General features: G+C 37.9%; 1 protein-coding gene across 3 annotated transcripts in view; it reads left to right on the plus strand.

Moving 5' to 3' along the window:
• nfatc2a (nuclear factor of activated T cells 2a) overlaps positions 1-19,529 on the plus strand; it is a 332,314-nt gene that overhangs the window by 157,786 nt on the left and 154,999 nt on the right. For all 3 annotated transcript variants that reach the window (XM_039734460.1, XM_039734458.1, XM_039734459.1), the window contains exon 5: positions 4,245-4,417. In XM_039734460.1, the coding sequence (XP_039590394.1) occupies positions 4,245-4,417 (173 nt within the window). The remainder of the gene's footprint in view (positions 1-4,244; positions 4,418-19,529) is intronic.

The following is a 19,529-nucleotide window of genomic DNA, read 5'->3' on the forward strand; positions in this document are numbered from 1 at the left end:
CTCTGCCCCTGATGTTTACTTCTTTGAAGGGGAAGATATGTTTGCATTCTTTTAATTGTGAGAAAGAAATGTCATCTCTGTCTTGTCATGGAGCAGTTTAAACTTTTGACTAATGGGTGTTATTTCATGTCTAGGGGGCTCTAATAATGTTAACAGTGTGGGAAAGTTTATAAGGGCTTAAAATATATAAAAATAACCATAGAAACATATGGTTTCTACTTCGCGGATTTTCATCTATCGCAGGGGGTTCTGGAACGCAACCCCCGCGATCGAGGAGGGATTACTATATATGTGAAAACATCATCGCACAAATGCAATATTATTTAAAAACAAACAGCGTTCGATCAGCTGTAAAAGTATGGCATTTCTAAATGTTTGCTTTTTTTCAGTCTGATTCTCTCAGTCAGACTATATATTTGTCTCTTATTCAGTGCACGCAAGAACATGCAGGTAGCCAGATGCTGTATGCTACAACATGCTGGCGGTGATCAACGCACATTTTAAAAAAAGAAAGAGGCAAATATAGGTGATGTTTTGAAGAATTCATTTTATGACACGATTTACTTTTATTTATTTACTTACTTCCTAAAGTCACAATTAGTGTGCAGAGGGCATGCGCAAAACTGTGTGTAATGCCACGAAAAGTGCCTGCTGACACTTTAGTATGCAAGCAATGGTATGTGCATTCTTGCTCCGATGTAGAAGGGAGCTGATTTTACCTCTGTTACAGCGCGTCTATGTGAAAACAGCAGTATCAGATGCGGGGGTGGGGTGTATTTGGGCTTGTGAACGCGGCCGAGATAATAAAACTGACTATAAAAAAAAACAAAGCTAACCTTTACAATTATCATAAATTACACTGGCTGTTACAGACTGAAATCAAATGTATGTTTTTATTCTAAAATAGTAAGACTAAGAGCAGTTTACTTCTCAAAACGGAGAGGTGCAGGATCGATCTCGCAACTTTTTGATTCCCAGTCGGCAGGTGAGTCTATTTCTCTAATTTTCCAACTTCCCGTGTAGGTAGAAGGCTGAAATTTGGTACTTATTTTGGTGGTATGATGCCACTGTTGGCCGCCATATTGAACTTTCCAACGGTCTTTGTTATTTATGGGCCCATCTTCAAGAAATTTGGTACGGGTTCCCAACGCTAACTGAATCCTACTTACGTACATATATACGTCCATAGCCTGCAGCTCGGTCACCGTGTGAGGCGGTGTTGGGTCCCCCATCCCAACGCCTCCCACGTTGTTGGCTGCCTGCCTATATAAGGCCGTCTGTCGCCCAGTCTCTACATTCCCTTCCTTGCTTCGCCACGGATTCACGCCTCCCTGCTGATAACTACAACCTTTTTATTTAATCCACGGCTTCTCCGCTGTTTTATTGTTCATTTATTACGATTATAGTTATTGTGTAAGTCTTTTAGACTTACTATTACATTGTTCAGGTACTCATTTCCTTTATCATTCCAACCGTACCCCCATTAACATGTTTATCGAGGTGATCACCATCGATCAAAGAACTGTCACTTACCGAGTGGTTTCCATGCCCGGAGATGGCACCTACCTTTTCCATTCTCTTTGTTACATATTGCATGGCCATATCAGGCTCACTCTTGATATCCGTAGGAACATTGTGTCTTATGTATTGAATGACTTGGACAGGTCCAAGGTGTGGACTGATGACGGTACAGGAGATAATTATTCTACACAGGAGCACTAGAAGAGTGAAATGCTTAAGCCCTTCACCTATGCATCTGCATGTGAGTTGATGGCTGCCGGTGAATTGTTTGGTTGTCGCTTTCAAGTGTACCGAAATGGCCAAATATTTTACACCTTTTGACAACCGCCAATGCCTCTTAAACATCTTAGATTGACAGGTGACGATTTCAGTAATGGACACTTTGATGTTTATGAATGTTTAAACTCTCAAAAGCTGGATGTGAAGTTATCGATGAAACCAGTTGTATACTTACAACGCTTGACAGATGCCGAATGTCTCTTCAACACAAGTCCTACAAATACTGACGTAATTGAAACAAACCATGAAACTCAAACGGATTATGACAGCAGCAATCCAAGCTATGAGATTTGAAACAAGATTACTATTCACATGGCCAACTGTACGTTGCATGCTCAAGAGTAAGCTTAGCGCACAGCTTGGTCATATTACAACCGGAGGGCCGAACTCACAATGTGGTATACAAAGAGATCCTTAACAAATAATTATTGGTATATTTTCCCTCAGTTTAAAAAGGTTTAATTTTGTTCTTAATAAAAATTTTAAGGCAGTACTTCGCTGCTGCAGTAGCGTGGGTATTTTGCTAGTATAAATATAAATGTAATGACAGTCACGGGAGTCAGGTCTACAATTCAAATTTTAGCTAATGAAAGCATGTATTATTGCATAAAATTTTAGTAAAAATGTATTTGGGATGCTGTGAGCCTATGAAAGAATGACTTCAGATGTGGACCATGCAACACAAGTAACATTTTCATATTAGTTTCTGTTGTCCAACATTGGTCACCATAGGTTTCTGTTATATTAGTTTTTTTTCTCCATTCTGCGTGAAAATATGAGATTAGCTATTTTTCTTGGCCATCACTACAAACTACATAGAATAAGCAAATACAGTAATCCCTCGCTATATCGCTTTGACTTTCGCGGTTTCACTCTATCGCGGATTTTAAATGTAAGCATATCTAAATATATATCATGGATTTTTCGCTGGTTCGCCGCTTTCTGTGGACAATGGGTCTTTTAATTTAGGTTACATGCTTCCTCAGTTTGATTGCCCAGTTGATTTCATACAAGGGATGCTATTGGCGACTAGCTTAAAAGCTACCCAATCAGAGCATGTATTACATATTAACTAAAACTCCTCAATGCTATAAGATATGCTTCCCGCGTGGCGCTTGTTTGCTTCTATCTTTCTCACTCTCTCTGCCTGACGGAGGGGATGTGAGCAGAGGGGCTGTTTGCACAGAGGACACAGACGCTTTTCTACAAAATGCCGCTTTATCGCGGTGCTTCTGAATACTTAAAAGCATGTATTGATTTTTTGATTGTTTGCTTTTCTTTGCAAGCTCTCTCTCTCTGACATTTTCTGCTCCTGACGGCGCTCCTTTAAAGATAAGATATGTTTGCTTTCTTTTAATTGTGAGAAAGAACTGTCATCTCTGTCTTGTAATGGAGCACAGTTTAAACGTTTGAATAAAGGGTGTTATTTCATGTCTAGAGGGCTCTAATAATGTTAACAGTGTGGGAGAGTTTATAAGGGCTTAAAATATATAAAAATAACCATACAAACATATGGTTTCTACTTCGAGGATTTTCACCTATCGCGGGGGGGTCTGGAACGCAACCCCCGCGATCGAGGAGGGATTACTGTTGTCATTTTTGAGTGAAGAATTCCTTTAAATATAAATAAGCAGTTAGCTGTAAAAACAATTATACTGATCAGAAATAAAAGAACTTGAATTTATGTAATGTAAGCGATATTATGGGACAAAAGTAAATAATAATAACAACAAATAGAACACTTTGAGCTAAAAGCTATAAAGTACTTTTCCAAAAATAAGACTATATAATTGTTCAGTATTGTTTTGAATAATGTGATAAGTGGTTAATTTTATAAAGTCCATACGACATACATGTGATACAGTAAAAGATCAAAAGACACGCAAATGTATTAAAACCTCTGTCACTTCTAAAATGCTAAGTACACCAAAGTAACCAGTTCTATATTAATTCTTGGTTACTGTACCCTCCTTGCTTGAAACAACAGCAATGTGCTAAGATTTGTGCTTCTGTTCACATAAAAATGTTCACATTGCAGCTAAGTCCTGCTTAATTATGACAAATGTATTTGTACCTATTAAAATACCCTGCTTTAATTGGTATTGGTTTTGGTTGTGCAAATGGAGAAAAAATAAATTGTGGTATAAATTGGACACAGGGCAATACCTATAATGCGAAGGAAAGACATTTTTGAACACTTAAAACAAAATTTACACCAAGATTACATGCAAGTAATCTATCTTTTAAGTAGTCTCTCTAGTTGCTATCTGATAATATGCAACTGACATACATTAAATTAAGGCTTAGCAGCCAAATGATGTTTCTTACCTTATCCAGTTTTATTGATTATGTATGTTTTTTTCACTTTTAACAGCCATAAATGAAGTATTTATGCAGTAACCATTCTTAATTACTCTTCATTTCTTCTTTCATATTTTTTGCAGAATTGATTGTGCAGGGATACTAAAGCTTAGGAATGCTGACATTGAATTAAGAAAAGGTGAAACAGACATTGGAAGAAAGAATACTCGAGTGCGTTTGGTTTTTCGTGTTCACATCCCACAGGCTGGAGGGAATATCATCTCACTGCAGACAGCATCTAATCCCATTGAGTGCTGTAAGTATTTAAATTTTTTCTTAGAATTTTTCTAAGTATGTGTAAAATTTTTCCAATATAGCAGTTGTAAAATACAGTACAGTAATGAGTGTAAATTGACTTGTTATATTGGCCAGTATTTTTCTCCTGCAGTTTTGTATGCAAATACAGAATGTCTAGAAATATAAAATATACAGAGCTATATCCTTGACATCAGTCATAATGAAAGTATCTGATGGGAAACTTCCTGTCTACTGTGCAATTCAGTCTATAACAGCTTCTGTACAAGGCAGACAGCTCAGTGGAGGTCACAGTATCCCTGAGATTTGAAGATATTTGTCAGCATCTAGATGACCTAGCAATTATATCACAATCCTATTTATTGACTATAGCACTACATTTAGCTTACATTTCTTTCTCACTCTTTTTGACTGCCTTGTACATATAGTTTGGGTATTGATCACTTTTAGATATTTGCCTATTTCATTTTATTTCTGGCTGGATGCAGTTGGTGGTGATGCTCAAAGACATCAGCTGTAATCCCCTCAGTATGGGTACACCACAGGATTGTATGTTATAACCACTGCTGTACATGATTGTACATGAATTGCAGCATTTTTACATGAATGACTGCATTACAATTGTGGATTGCATAAGAAAGGACAAATTGACTGACAGGATCACTGTGTGAACCATAAATTATTGTATGCCTATTAACAGGAATTGGGCACAAATCCTAGAACCAAAGGGTTATTGGTACAAAGAACTTTTTTTAAAATCAAGTACTGTTAAAAGTAGGGTCTCTCAAGGATTAGGGCTGGAGTGGCCGTTCTTTTAATATGCATAAATAATCTTAATAAGAATAAAAATAAAAAGATGATGAAGTTTGCAGATTTTACTAAATTTAGAGGAAAAGGTAGATAATGTAGAATAAACTGAACCATTACAGATAATCTTGGACAAAATACAGGCCTGGATAGATTTCTGTCAGGTGAAATGTAATGCAAATAAATGAAAAGTATTACATGTAGGAAGTAAAATACTTGATTTGAATAAAAAATGGCAGATTTTTAACAATGAGAATGAACTAGCTGAACTGAGTGGTCTGTTGTTGTCCACATGCAGACAGAGGTGATTAGGAAAGCAAACAGGATGTTAGGTAGGGTGTGCAATATTGTCAAAACATTATATCTCAATATTTTCTGGGACTTTGACTGTAATGATAATTAGACAATATGTTGCATCCTTTAAAAACGTGTTTGTAAAAGTCTTATTGATATAGCTTTGTCTTGTTAATAGGATATTAATTGTAGCTTAGTAATGAGATTAATGGAAAAAATAGTTAAGGAAAACAGGTCTTATTTACTTATTTAAAACTGATGTGAAATACCACAAAAACGTTAAAATCGCCATTCAATGTATTACTGAGATTAAACAGTGAAGTATGAGCAAACCATTTCAAAGTGGACTACAGGATTTACACAATACAATTGCTCTAGGACCAACAAAACTATTATAATGAGAGTATTTTAAACAGACAACATAATGTAAACAAGATATGAATTCAAAGGGATTAGAATACTAATCATAAGTGAGCTACACAGCAAGAACAAAAATCTTAAAATTCTGTACTATAGTGTGAAAATCCAAAGTTCTGTCAAATACTGCACAAGAAAAAACTATAGCAGTTGTAAACAAGTTCTGTCACATATTGCACGAAGATAGAAAAAACCCAAACTTGTAACATTTTTAAACAAATTATTAACTTCAGGTTATGAATAATATTGCACAATGGTATCAGAAAAAATAAAAATTCAAAAATTCTACTAAGGGAACTTTACATTTTACATGTTACAATATTTACTCTGGTGCTGATAGCCATCTCAGCAGGACTGCTTGCGGGAAGGATGCACAGGTATTTTTTTGCAAGTTTTCCCAATTTGGGGAAATGTACTTCTTGTGTTTTCCACCACTCAGGTGGATTTATATCACTGTCCACCTCAGGTATCATCAAGAAGTTCTTGATCTCATTTTCAACAGCAGTGTGCAGAGAGTCATCTTCTTTGAATTCCTGTGTTTTTTTAAAATAGCTGCCTAAAGACTTTTTTTTCTTTTTTGCTCTCTCCCTTGTATCATAACCTGCTCAAACTTCTGTAGCCATAGAGTGCACTGAAGCTGTTAAGGGGCCTTGGTTACAGCTGTCTTCCTTTGTCGCCATAGCCATGAGTTCTGTTGGAGCTGCTGCTGTAATGGGTTTAATCCTGTCATCATTATTGTAGTGTTTTTTGTTTAAATGAACTGTTCACATGTGGTTACATCATTACAGTTTGTGGGCTTTGAACCAGGTTAACACTTAAGTGTTAAACAAAAGACAGCAGAAAGAAATTTGTTCTAAAATCTATCACAGTATTTTGGAGCTTATGCAACATTTTATAAACCGATCATTTCAGCAGGAAAATGAAGAAATGGTTTTGCAGATCAAGTAAATCTCCGTGCAGCGGCAAACAGGATGGGATGGAGCAACAAGCTCCGAGCTGCCCACATCTAACTATGCAAATGTAGATAACGCTATATGGGTGGGTCTGAAATCCTAACCAATCCTGTGCACGCCGATATCTGAGCTCTGCACCTCGCTTTCCTGAGCTCCATCTCCACCCAATCCTGCAACCTGTAGCAAGGACCTTCTCCATCTATGCGATCACTTTGTACAAGTGCAGTAGTCTATCCTATTGGGTTACATGAGACAGTGAATGCATGGACTCTCAAGGATTTTTATTTTTTGCAAAGCGAGTGACATTTTCTATAATTCTAGTTCGCACATCATTAAAACAACAATTAAGATATTTTCGCAGATAATACATATCACACACTCCTAATGTTAGGTTGTATATCCCAGTGTGTGGAGTACAAGTGAACGGAGGTTGTACTTAAGCTATATAATTCACTCCTAAGCGTTCATTTGGAATGCAGTGTGAAGTTTGCTCTCAATATTGCATAGTGGCAGCACTGAAGAAAGTGAGAACAGAGAAGAGTGACTAGACTCTTCTGCGAGGTATGAGGAAAGATGGAATGAGTTTGGAATTATTAAATTGTTTAAAACTAGTTTTAGAGTGGAACTAATACACATCGTTATTTGGAACACATGCATTTCATGTGTGTTCCGTTTCCACGATAATCAGTGTAAACATATTATTTAAACAGGAACATTTTTATTATTTTAGTAATAAATGACAAAATGTAGGCATAAATTATATAATGTGTGAAGCCTGAAGTCCAAAGATCAAATAAACACTTTCAAAAGTTCAAGGATGATACAACAGTTTCTGTGGCACAGCGGTAAGAGTTGCTGATTTGTAATCAAGAGTCCCCTGGTTTGATCCTGACTGCCTTGTATCTTTACCATTTTAAGTAGTGAGCTGCTCTTATTGTTAATATAATACAATAAGCACATATATTTGGTTTGCGTCTGTATAAGCCAGTGCACATTTATAGTACTTGTAAAAGTTTTTTTTTTTTTTGTTTAGCGTTTTTTTTTTCACTTTTATTCTCTCAGTCACGATCATGATACATACTATACCGCACCCCCCCCCAGGGATCTGACGCTGTTAGTTTTTATTTGAAACTGGGAATAATTTTAGATGTGAGTGGTGTTTTGAGGCAATGGAACTGGACATTCTCTGATCTGGAGGGATAAAAGCTGACACACAAACGCTGGTGAATCTGCCTTCTTGGTATCTCACTGTCACTTGAATTATTTATATTCAGTTTTATTGAGTGTTTCTGCTCATGCTGAATTAGTATGCACTTTATGGTCCATGATGTGAAAGCCGCACTGACAAAAAAAATAGAGACATAGGTATATATGATATTTGGAATTATTCATTTTATGACCTGTATAGTACATTTTGGAAAACAGTGTGGCATGAATGCAACATTATTCATATTCTTCATATTCATTCGCATACCATCTTGCTGTTGTAATCAGTGACCGCATTTTTTTTTTTCCCCCGATCATGCCAGTCCCCACTTTTAGGTGCATGGGGGGGTGTTTCTTTTGTACTCCAGGACATGCACAGCAAAGAATAGTACAGAGAGGTCAGTTCGGTGCTAAATGCAATCAACAGATTCAAATGTTAACAGTTCCCACATACCCAAGGACCATCTTTCCTACATTTACGACGTGTACCTGTTGCAATGTACACACTTCTCTCTATGCTGTGGTTCCTATTACACACCTGTGTGCTCCTGCTCGCACTGAATAAGCTCACGCCTTCTGGTCCTTGATATCAACATAGCACCGGAGAAATAAAGAAAGATAATATATGTGACATTTTGAAGAAATCATTTTATGACCTGAATAGTACCAATCAGAAAGCATCATCGCACTAATGCAATATTATTTGAAAACGAACAGCATCAGATCAGGTGTGAATTTATGCTGTCGCTGTTATATTGGATATTGGGTATAAATTTATGGTACTTGTAAAAGTTAGCTTTTTTCAATTTTATTCTCTCAGTCACGATCACGCTCTAACAGCCACCCTCACCTCTCCTGATCTGACTCTAAGTAACAGTGCCAGCATAAATTCACACCCGATCTGACGCTGTTTGTTTTCAAATAATATTGCATTAGTGTGATGATGTTTCCTGATTGGTACTATTCAGGTCATACAATGATTTCCTCAAAATGTCACATATATTGTCTCTTTGTTTCAGGTGTGTAATAGAAACCACAGCACAGAGGGATGTGTGCGCATTGCAACAGGTACACATGCCGTAAATGTAGTAAGGACGACGCTTGCGTGTGTGTGAACTGTTAATATTTGAATTTGATGATTGCATAATAGTGTCGAACTGACCTCATTAAAGGTCATAAGATGAATAATTCGAAGTATCATATATACCTACGTCTCTGTTTTTTTTTGACATTATAAACCATAAGGTGCAAAATAATTCTGTGTGAGCAGGAACACTGAATATAAAACTGAATATAAATAATTCAAGTGACTGTGAGATACCAAGAAGGCAGATTCACCAGCATTTGTGTCAGCTTTTATCCCTACAGATCAGAGAATGTCCAGCTCCATTGCCTCAAAACACTACTCACATCTACAGTTATTCCCAGTTTCAAGTAAAAACTAAAAGTGTCAGATCCCTAGGGCGGTAGTATATATCGTGATCGTGATTGAGAGAATAAAAGTGAAAAAAAAGGGTAACTTTTATAAGTACAGTACTATAAATGTTCATGGTCTGTTATAGACGCAAACCAAATGTTTGTGTGTACTGTATAATATTAATAAGACCAGCTCACTACTGAAAACGGCAAATACAGGAGGCAGCGGGGATTGGACCGGGGACTCTTGGTTATAAGTCAGCAAATCTTACTGCTACGCCATGGAAGCTGTTGTATTGTCCTTGAACCTTTTCTGAAAGTGTTTATTTGATCTTTGGACTTCGGGCTTCACACATTCTATAGTTTATGCCTACATTTTGTAACATTTATTACTAAAATATTAAAAAGTTTCTGTTTTAACAAAGTGTTTACATAGATTACTGTAGAAACGGAACACACATGAAATGCATGTGTTTCAAATAATAATGTATTATTTCCACACTAAAACTCCAGCACTTCACTCCCAGATAATCAAACAAGGTATGAGCTGGGAGAACTTTGTGCACGTTCTGCAACGGTTGGAGATGGAATAGCAGGCTGCTTGCTGCTTGTCTTATTCGGCACATTTACATGACAAAAGACACTGATGGAGAGGTGTGAACGGATTTAAGGTGGGCCGGATTTCTGAGTTTTCTCGTAGGCTTTGGTAATTCTAGTGTTAATATCATTTTCATGGTGATAGGAGTTAAAGCATATTATTAAACATGGGAACACGGTGGCACAGTGATAGTGACGAGCTGGCGCCCTGCCCAGAGGCTGCCTCACACATGATGCTTGCTGCACGACCTTTGATGAAATAATTTATTGCAGCAGTACTATCTCTTTCAAACGTATAAAACTCCAATTCCTGTCCTTCCTTTCCTTTCTCCAAGTAACCAATCGCCACACAATCAGCTCTGTAATAGACTTTAAGCCATCTGTAAGCTTAGAACTCCGATTCTTCAGAACTTTTAAGGAACATTGAAATATCTTCGTAGTACATGTTTAATTATCCCATCCATCTATCCTTCCCTTGTTGCATCAGTCCCAGCAAGATTACAAAAGGAGGCAGGAACAGTATGTGAACGGATCGCCAGCTCCTTGCTAGTGCTGCGGCACCGTGTCCTCACATGTTTAATTATTAACAATATAGATTATTTAAAATAAGTTAAAGTTTTATCTGTATAATATAGTAAACCTATTTTCCTGCATTTCATCTTTAAAATGATATCGTCATTATATGTAAATATGCGCATTATAAAGTGGCTCAGGTTGTGCAAAAATATAACTGTGTCGCAAGTTTACAGTGAGGTAATTGTACTTATAAGTACAAAGCGTTCCACAAAGAGCACTTGATTGACTGATTGAGTGTGTTTATATTTCTTGGGATGAAACTGTTTCTGAACCGCGATGAAAGGCTCTGAATCATTTGATGTATGAGAGCAGTTCAGTAGACAGCATGGCTGAGGCAGCATATGCTAGATGCTGTATACCAATAATTCTCTTTCCAGTCAGCTGCTGTAGAGCTGTGATTCCCCAATCAGATATAGTGATATATATATACTCCAAGTGGTGCAGTGAGAGTAATATGGAAAAAGATGATCCGCTGTGGCAACCACTAATGGGAGCAGCTGAAAGAAGAATAAGAAAAAGGTACAGTGAGAGTAATAACGCTAAAGCAGCTGTAGTATTTAGAATAGTTTGACCATTCTGTGGACCATTATGTTGTTACAGGTTAATTACAATCAGATGCATTAAACTAATAAACAGTATGCGGTTAATTTCAGTGTATTTATAAAGCCACGTCTGGGATGTGGACCTAAAAAAGAAAGAGAAAACAACACTGGAACAGTAGCACTGTTTTGATGCTAGGTGCCGCCAGTTTGCAAAACCAAACAGAGAACTTTTGTACGCCACAGTTTGAGCTAGCGTGAAAATGTATGTGGCTTTTCGCCAAGTTTAGGTTTTATACATTGCGATTTGAGCGTGGAAACATTCATACACAACATTTGTGTGCGTACACACCGTTTATACATGAGTCACCTGGGCATTTAGGTAAGTTCTCAATCAGAGCTGGATTTGATTGAGCTGTCACTGTCAAATGATATAGTCAATACATTATGTGGCTACCCTTTAATGTAGTGTTACAAAGATGTTATAGTAGCATCAGGAACCTCACAGAATCCTAGGGATGAGGATGTGTATAAGTTTAGAAAAAACAGGCAAAATCGACAAGGTGGAGGATGGCCAATAACAGTACACATTAAAGGTGCTTGGTAACGATACATTTAGAGATTTTTTGATGTTTACGACTTTTACCCAACTTCGGGCCTCACGTTTAATGCCGAGCATAGAATTCAGACTAAAATATGGCGTATGAAAAAAAGTGTAAATGTGCACGCACACAAAAAAATCCAGATACATAAAACTTCCACGCACTTCTCCTTTATAAATCCCAACGAACACGAAGTTTAACCCAAGTGAACGTGCCTACAGCCCCACACTGACTCCTCCCAGACTTTTGCATATTTTAATATTCAAATGAATATAAATAGCCCCTTTCCTTCATTATTCTGTTAAAAGACGATGGCAAAAGCATGTGGAAAAAAGGAGAATTTCAGCAAATGCAAGTGGAGGCAAGGAAAAGTGTACTATTTGTTGGCTTAAGCAATGGTATAAACAAAAGAAAATTGTTGGAGTAATACAGTGTGGTGGAGACACTGAAATGTTCAAGTTCAGAAAGTCACACAGTGCCCAACATCAAAAGAAGTGGTCAGATATCAAATTTCGATGTGAAAAGCAAGTTGCAGCCCACCTTCTGTTTATTCCGGTACAGACAATATTACAAAAGCTGACCTCCGTGCCAAGGACGCAAATCCACGCAGTGATAGTGCTAATGGTGCTGTGGCACCTCTGCCTTAGAAACTGCTGGGCAACCATTTATGTGCTGATGGATGCTGTTCTGGAGTCGAAAAATGCAATAGAGATGTGGTCAATGTCCTGAGGAATATAAGGGCTGTACTATGTGCTATTGACCACAAATTAAATGAATTGGTTAAAAATATACTGAATCTGATTACCTGTTTTTACATTCTGTTAATTCCATTTAGACAAAGTAGTAAAACTGTCCAATTCGGCCGATCATTTGGTGGGTCAGGTTCAGGTTCACCATACCACATATCTTCTGGTACGGGTAAGAAACAATTGTGTGTCATATTATGCTGCACGCTACATGCTTGCACAGTGCGACACACCTTTGGTAGACTATAGAGAAGCACATTAATAGAGTGGAAGTGATTTCTATTTACATAAGCAGATTTATTCTCTGAAGGAGAATAGTGCAGTGTCAGCACCGAGCACCACAACATATCGATTCTTTGCTCTTTACATGGCTGTTTGAGGTGACATATCTCTAAAAGAACTGCTTGCGTTTAACACACTAATTGAAAAAAGCACATGGGACTGTGCAATGCTGCTGTTTTTATGTGCCCTCCTACTATAGATGATGTACTTCCAGCTAGTTCTTTTGTGGTGATTCATCCCTGGCTGATGTAACTTGTCCAGCATTGTTGCAAAAGCAATGTATGTGCAGTTGACTGCTCTGATTACATGTGGAAAACGGGATGTTACTGCGAATTGCACTTTAATGTTTGCCAGTTCAACTACAGTGTAATGAGATCTTACAGTATACAGTGGTGTGAAAAACTATTTGCCCCCTTCCTGATTTCTTATTCTTTTGCATATTTGTCACACAAAATGTTTCTGATCATCAAACACATTTAACCATTAGTCAAATATAGCAAAAGTAAACACAAAATGCAGTTTTTAAATTATGGTTTTTATTATTTAGGGAGAAAAAAAATCCAAACCTACATGGCCCTGTGTGAAAAAGTAATTGCCCCCTGAACCTAATAACTGGTTGGGCCACCCTTAGCAGCAATAACTGCAATCAAGCGTTTGCGATAACTTGCAATGAGTCTTTTACAGCTCTGGAGGAATTTTGGCCCACTCATCTTTGCAGAATTGTTGTAATTCAGCTTTATTTGAGGGTTTTCTAGCATGAACCGCCTTTTTAAGGTCATGCCATAGCATCTCAATTGGATTCAGGTCAGGACTTTGACTAGGCCACTCCAAAGTCTTCATTTTGTTTTTCTTCAGCCATTCAGAGGTGGATTTGCTGGTGTGTTTTGGGTCATTGTCCTGTTGCAGCACCCAAGATCGCTTCAGCTTGAGTTGACGAACAGATGGCCGGACATTCTCCTTCAGGATTTTTTGGTAGACAGTAGAATTCATGGTTCCATCTATCACAGCAAGCCTTCCAGGTCCTGAAGCAGCAAAACAACCCCAGACCATCACACTACCACCACCATATTTTACTGTTGGTATGATGTTCTTTTTCTGAAATGCTGTGTTCCTTTTATGCCAGATGTAACGGGACATTTGCCTTCCAAAAGTTCAACTTTTGTCTCATCAGTCCACAAGGTATTTTCCCAAAAGTCTTGGCAATCATTGAGATGTTTCTTAGCAAAATTGAGATGAGCCCTAATGTTCTTTTGCTTAACAGTGGTTTGCGTCTTGGAAATCTGCCATGCAGGCCGTTTTTGCCCAGTCTCTTTCTTATGGTGGAGTCGTGAACACTGACCTTAATTGAGGCAAGTGAGGCCTGCAGTTCTTTAGACGTTGTCCTGGAGTCTTTTGTGACGTCTCAGATGAGTCGTCTCTGCGCTCTTGGGGTAATTTTGGTCGGCCGGCCACTCCTGGGAAGGTTCACCACTGTTCCATGTTTTTGCCATTTGTGGATAATGGCTCTCACTGTGGTTCGCTGGAGTCCCAAAGCTTTAGAAATGGCTTTATAACCTTTACCGGACTGATAGATCTCAATTACTTCTGTTCTCATTTGTTCCTGAATTTCTTTGGATCTTGGCATGATGTCTAGCTTTTGAGGTTCTTTTGGTCTACTTCTCTGTGTCAGGCAGCTCCTATTTAAGTGATTTCTTGATTGAAACAGGTGTGGCAGTAATCAGGCCTGGGGGTGGCTACGGAAATTGAACTCAGGTGCGATACACCACAGTTAGGTTATTTTTTAACAAGGGGGCAATTACTTTTTCACACAGGGCCATGTAGGTTTGGATTTTTTTTCTCCCTAAATAATAAAAACCATCATTTAAAAACTGCATTTTGTGTTTACTTTTGTTATATTTGACTAATGGTTAAATGTGTTTGATGATCAGAAACATTTTGTGTGACAAACATGCAAAAGAATAAGAAATCCGGAAGGGGGCAAATAGTTTTTCACACCACTGTATATCTTGATGACAAGCGGATAATATCACCCCATACAGCTGTCATAGTATGACTCTGTGATGTTTGTGAAATACCTGATCCATCAGCCAATTCACACTGAAAAAGCTCCTGTTACTAAAAACCAGAGAGTGGACAGAACTTGTAAAGGAGCAGGTAGAGTACAATTCTCAAAATTGTCTTAGAAGCCACTCATTATCATCTATAAATACATGCTTTCTTCTGATTCTTCCATTTGCAATGTCTTCTAACAATGATAAAGCAGCTAAGGTGGCCATTCCATGCACCATTATATTGTTACAGAATGATTACAATCAAGTGAATTAAATTTGTAAACAATATGCAATTAGTTTTGCTGTATTTGATAAATCCCACATCATTGATGCAAACCTGAAAATAGGGAAAAAGTGTGTACGCAAGAGGGGAGGCTGTCGTGAAAATGTGCATAGCTTTACACTAGGTTTAGTTTTTCTATATCTCAAAATGTGCATGAAAATGGGCGTAAGCAACATTTTTCTGCATATGCCCTGTTTATACATGAGACCCCTTGTCACAGTTAAATCCTTTCATGAGCGCATTTCATTTACTTCGTGCACTTTAGCAGCAAAGAAGACAAAAGTTGCTTTATTTCTCCAAACCTCATTAGATTTTACTAAGAGTGTAAGACTACATAACCTGAGGCAGCATTGGAAACATGATCTTTCAGTCATAATTTCAGATGATAAGTGAAAGGTTGTGTGCTCTGTCATAAGCTGGAACCTCATTTAAAGTTGGTTCCTGTGTTATGACCAGGGCTGGCAAGACAGACTTTAACCCAACCTAAGGACCCAGAATTTGTAAGAACAGGCTGAGAAAATGCATGGGTGAATGGCTGAAACTTTTGAGCAAAAGTGATGCACTCTTAACTTAATTCCATTGTATTTATTTCTAGATGCAGAGACCAATGATGAGCTGTATGTTAAATATAAAAGTGTACATTACACAGTCCAGAAAATTGTCTTTAATGCTTGAGCAGAATTAAGAAATATTTTATAGAAGATAAAGCAACTGTGTATCTAGCACAGGATGAATAATTAATACTAACAGTGTACAGAAATCATTGCATATTGTTATCACTACCATATTCATGGTACAAACTGCAAATCAAGCAAACATGTAAATGCAGAGACAAGTATTTTGAAGTATGGTATGGCATAATATTTTTAAGAGGTTGTGTACAATTGAAAGGATTTTAAAAGCATTCCCCAAAATACTTAAAGCTAGTGAAGTGTGGGTTAAACTGATGTTATGCGCTTAGATACCTGCATCTTTGGTTAGAACATTTATTGCTGTTTTTTTAACAAGGTATAGACTATACATTCCTTTAGCAATCCTGTTAAAAGTCCGTGAACCTGGTCAGCTAAAAACTAAAGCATGTCACTGTCAGTGGTTTGCAGTGGTAGAAAATATCACACATGTGGTCGGTTTCTTGAATGGAAAAGTACTGTTCTGTAACTTGTACAGTGGGGATTAGAGCATCCTTTGGCATGACTGACATGAGTAAGTGTATGTCATCAGCAGTCAGCGGCATAGCAATAAAAATTCTCTTTATATATATTTTTTTCTTTTCTCAAAGCCAAGCAGGTTTTGTTAAATGGTCCCAGTGCAAATGTGTGAGAATGTTTGTGAATGGACATTGTGATAAACTGGTATCCTGTCCATGCCCCTTTCTTGCACAGTGCCCAGTGCTGCCAGGATTGGCTCTTGCTCCCTTATCCTCTATTATTTGTTTGCCAGTGAACATATCACATTTTCTTTGAGATTATCATTAATGGTTAAAAGACCATAAAAGAAAATAAAGGAGAACTGCATTATCGTAAAGAAGGGCACCCTGCATAGTCTTTATTTTTCTGCTGAAATTTCCTTTTTCTCAGAGTTAGGTTAAATACATTAAACATACAAACACATCATGCCTAGTTTTCACACAGTTGGCTTAGTTTTTTTTTTCTTTTCTTTTTTACTGCCAGTTTTCAGAGTCTTTTCGATTTTATTTTTAAAAGGGAATTCTCACCACTGCATTGCACTGCAAGTAACAGATAACAAAATGCAAATACCTGAGACCTAAACTCAAACATTTTTTCACTGGTAAACAGCATTCCACATGGCATTTAAAATGATTTTCTTTTTTTTTTTGACCAATATATCTCAACCCTACCCTTCTGAATTTTGGATATACAATGAATGCAAAGATAGCCAACAGCTTGTCATGATTTCAGAGCTCACGAACAGCCTATATTTTGTTTTCCGTATGTCGTACTTAGTGCTGGCTCAACCCAGACATGGTCCTGTGTGCAAATAAACCTAAAAGCCACTAAAACTGTGCCTGTCAAAAAGCCAGTACAATCACAAGGTAATAATGTGATAATTTACTTAACGTAATATTTATTCTGCTGCTAGTTATTTAAAACATCAAAGATGTGCTATCCTTACAACTTGAGTCATCAAAAATCACGTGTTTAGACTAACTATGGTGTAAGCTAGCAGTTCCCCTCAATTGTATCTGGCTGCAGGTCACAGACTCGGCCTTCCACGCCCCCAGCCTTCCACGCCATGCCCCCAGCATAAACGCCCATCCTCTGTTACATCGCTTTCGTTGAAAAACTGGTAACGCTTACTAACCCTGTAACCCTAAAAGATGATTTTAATATGCCTTCCTCCAATCACGAGGTAAGAATCCGAGTTTCTCTTTATTGTATTACTGTTGTGTTTCTTTTTAGAAACAAAAAACAGTTTTATAATTTATGATTCAGGATTTGATAGTTATAAGACATGAGGACATTATTTGAAATTATTTTAACATTTCTGTTAACCTATTTCTGGAACCTCGTTCAATAAAAGCGAAAATTCCGTTAACACTAGAATTACCAGAGCCTACGAAAAAACTCGTAATTCCGTCCCACCATAAATCGCTTCTTAAATCCCTTCACACCTCTCCGCCAGCGCCCTTTGTCTTCTAAATGTGCTGATAAAGAGAAGCTAGGAGCAGCCGCTATTCCATCCCCCACCAATTTAGAACGTGCACGAACTTCAGCTTGATTGAGTATCTGGGAGTGAAGTGGAGTTTTAGAGTGGAAATAATAGATCGTTGTTTGGAACACACGCATTTCATGTCTGTTCCGTTTCTACAGTAATCTGTATCAACACATTGTTAAAACAGAAACGTTTTTTATATTCTAGTAGTAGATGACAAAATGTAGGCATAAACTATATAGTGTATGAAGCCTGAAGTCCAAATAGCAAAGAAACATTTTCATAAGAATAACACAATTGCGCTTTTATTCAAAAATATAACTGCAGAAACAAAAGCCGCCTTTAACATGCACATTGACAGCAGTTTATTGTAATTGCCTCCGTGGTTCAATAGACTCAGCCCCCGCTTGGGAATCGAGGTCATGAGTTTGATCCTGCGCCCCTCCGTTTTGAGAAGTAAACTGCTCTTAGTCTTACTATTTTAGAATAAAAGCATACATTTGATTTCAGTCTGTAACAGCCGGTGCAATTTATGATCCTTGTAAAGGTTAGCTTTTTTTTTTTTATTCACTTTTCATTCTCTCAGTCGCGTTCAGAATCAATCCATACAACCCCATCTGACACGGCTGTTTTCACTAAAGACGCGCTTATAGCTCTGCAGTGTACCACGATGCATACTAACGCCAATCCCCACTAACCCCCGGTTCTGACACACAAACACTGGCGAAGCTGCCTTCTTCGTATCTCACCGCCACTTGCTTTTCTTTTTTCAGTTTTATTGAGTGTTCCTGCCAGTCCCCGCATGTTGCTGTATGCTGTTTCTTTTGTACTCCAGGACATGCAGAGGAAAGAATGGTAAAAGCAGTAACTTCGCGCTATATGCAATCATCAGACACTCCCCATCTGCCCGTGTCGCTCAAACACAGGAACATATATTGGTGTAAAAGTATAACAAAAGTGCACTTTTATTCAAGTGCACTTTTTCCATCGCCTTTTCCTGTAAGAAGCAATGTACACACTTCTCTCTATGCTGTGGTTTCTATTACACACCTGAAAGAAAGAGACAATACATGTGAAAATATCCAGCATACAGCAACATGCGGGAACTGGCAGGAACACTCAATAAAACTGAATAAAAAGAAAATCAAGTGACGGTGAGATACGAAGAAGGCAGCTTCGCCAGCGCCTGTGTGTCAGAACCTGGTGCGTTAGTATGCATCGTGGTACAACGCAGAGCTATAGCGCGCCTGTATTCTGTTTCTTTTGTACTCCAGGGCATGCAGAGGAGAGAATGGTAAAGAGCAGTAAGTTCGGCGCTATATGCAATCATCAGACACTCCCCATCTGCCCGTTGTTTTGTTATACTTTTCAATACTTTTATACTGCTCAAACGGGCATGCTCAAAAATACACGTAATGCCACGAAAAGTGCACGCAGACACTTCATTTCGCAAACAAAACAAGTGCACTTTTATTCAAAACTACCTGTATAACCAAGAAAAAGAAAGCAAGTTACAGTAGGCGATTGATACGACAGCTTGCATGGTGCAATGCTAAGAAGTGCTGATTTTCATTCCGTGCTATATAAAATCATCACATTCAAATATTAACAGTTCCACACACCCAAGGACCGTCCTTCCTACATTTACGACACGTGTACTTGTTGCCGTGT

Source organism: Polypterus senegalus, chromosome 14 (assembly GCF_016835505.1).
Source record: "Polypterus senegalus isolate Bchr_013 chromosome 14, ASM1683550v1, whole genome shotgun sequence".
NCBI lineage: Eukaryota > Metazoa > Chordata > Cladistia > Polypteriformes > Polypteridae > Polypterus > Polypterus senegalus.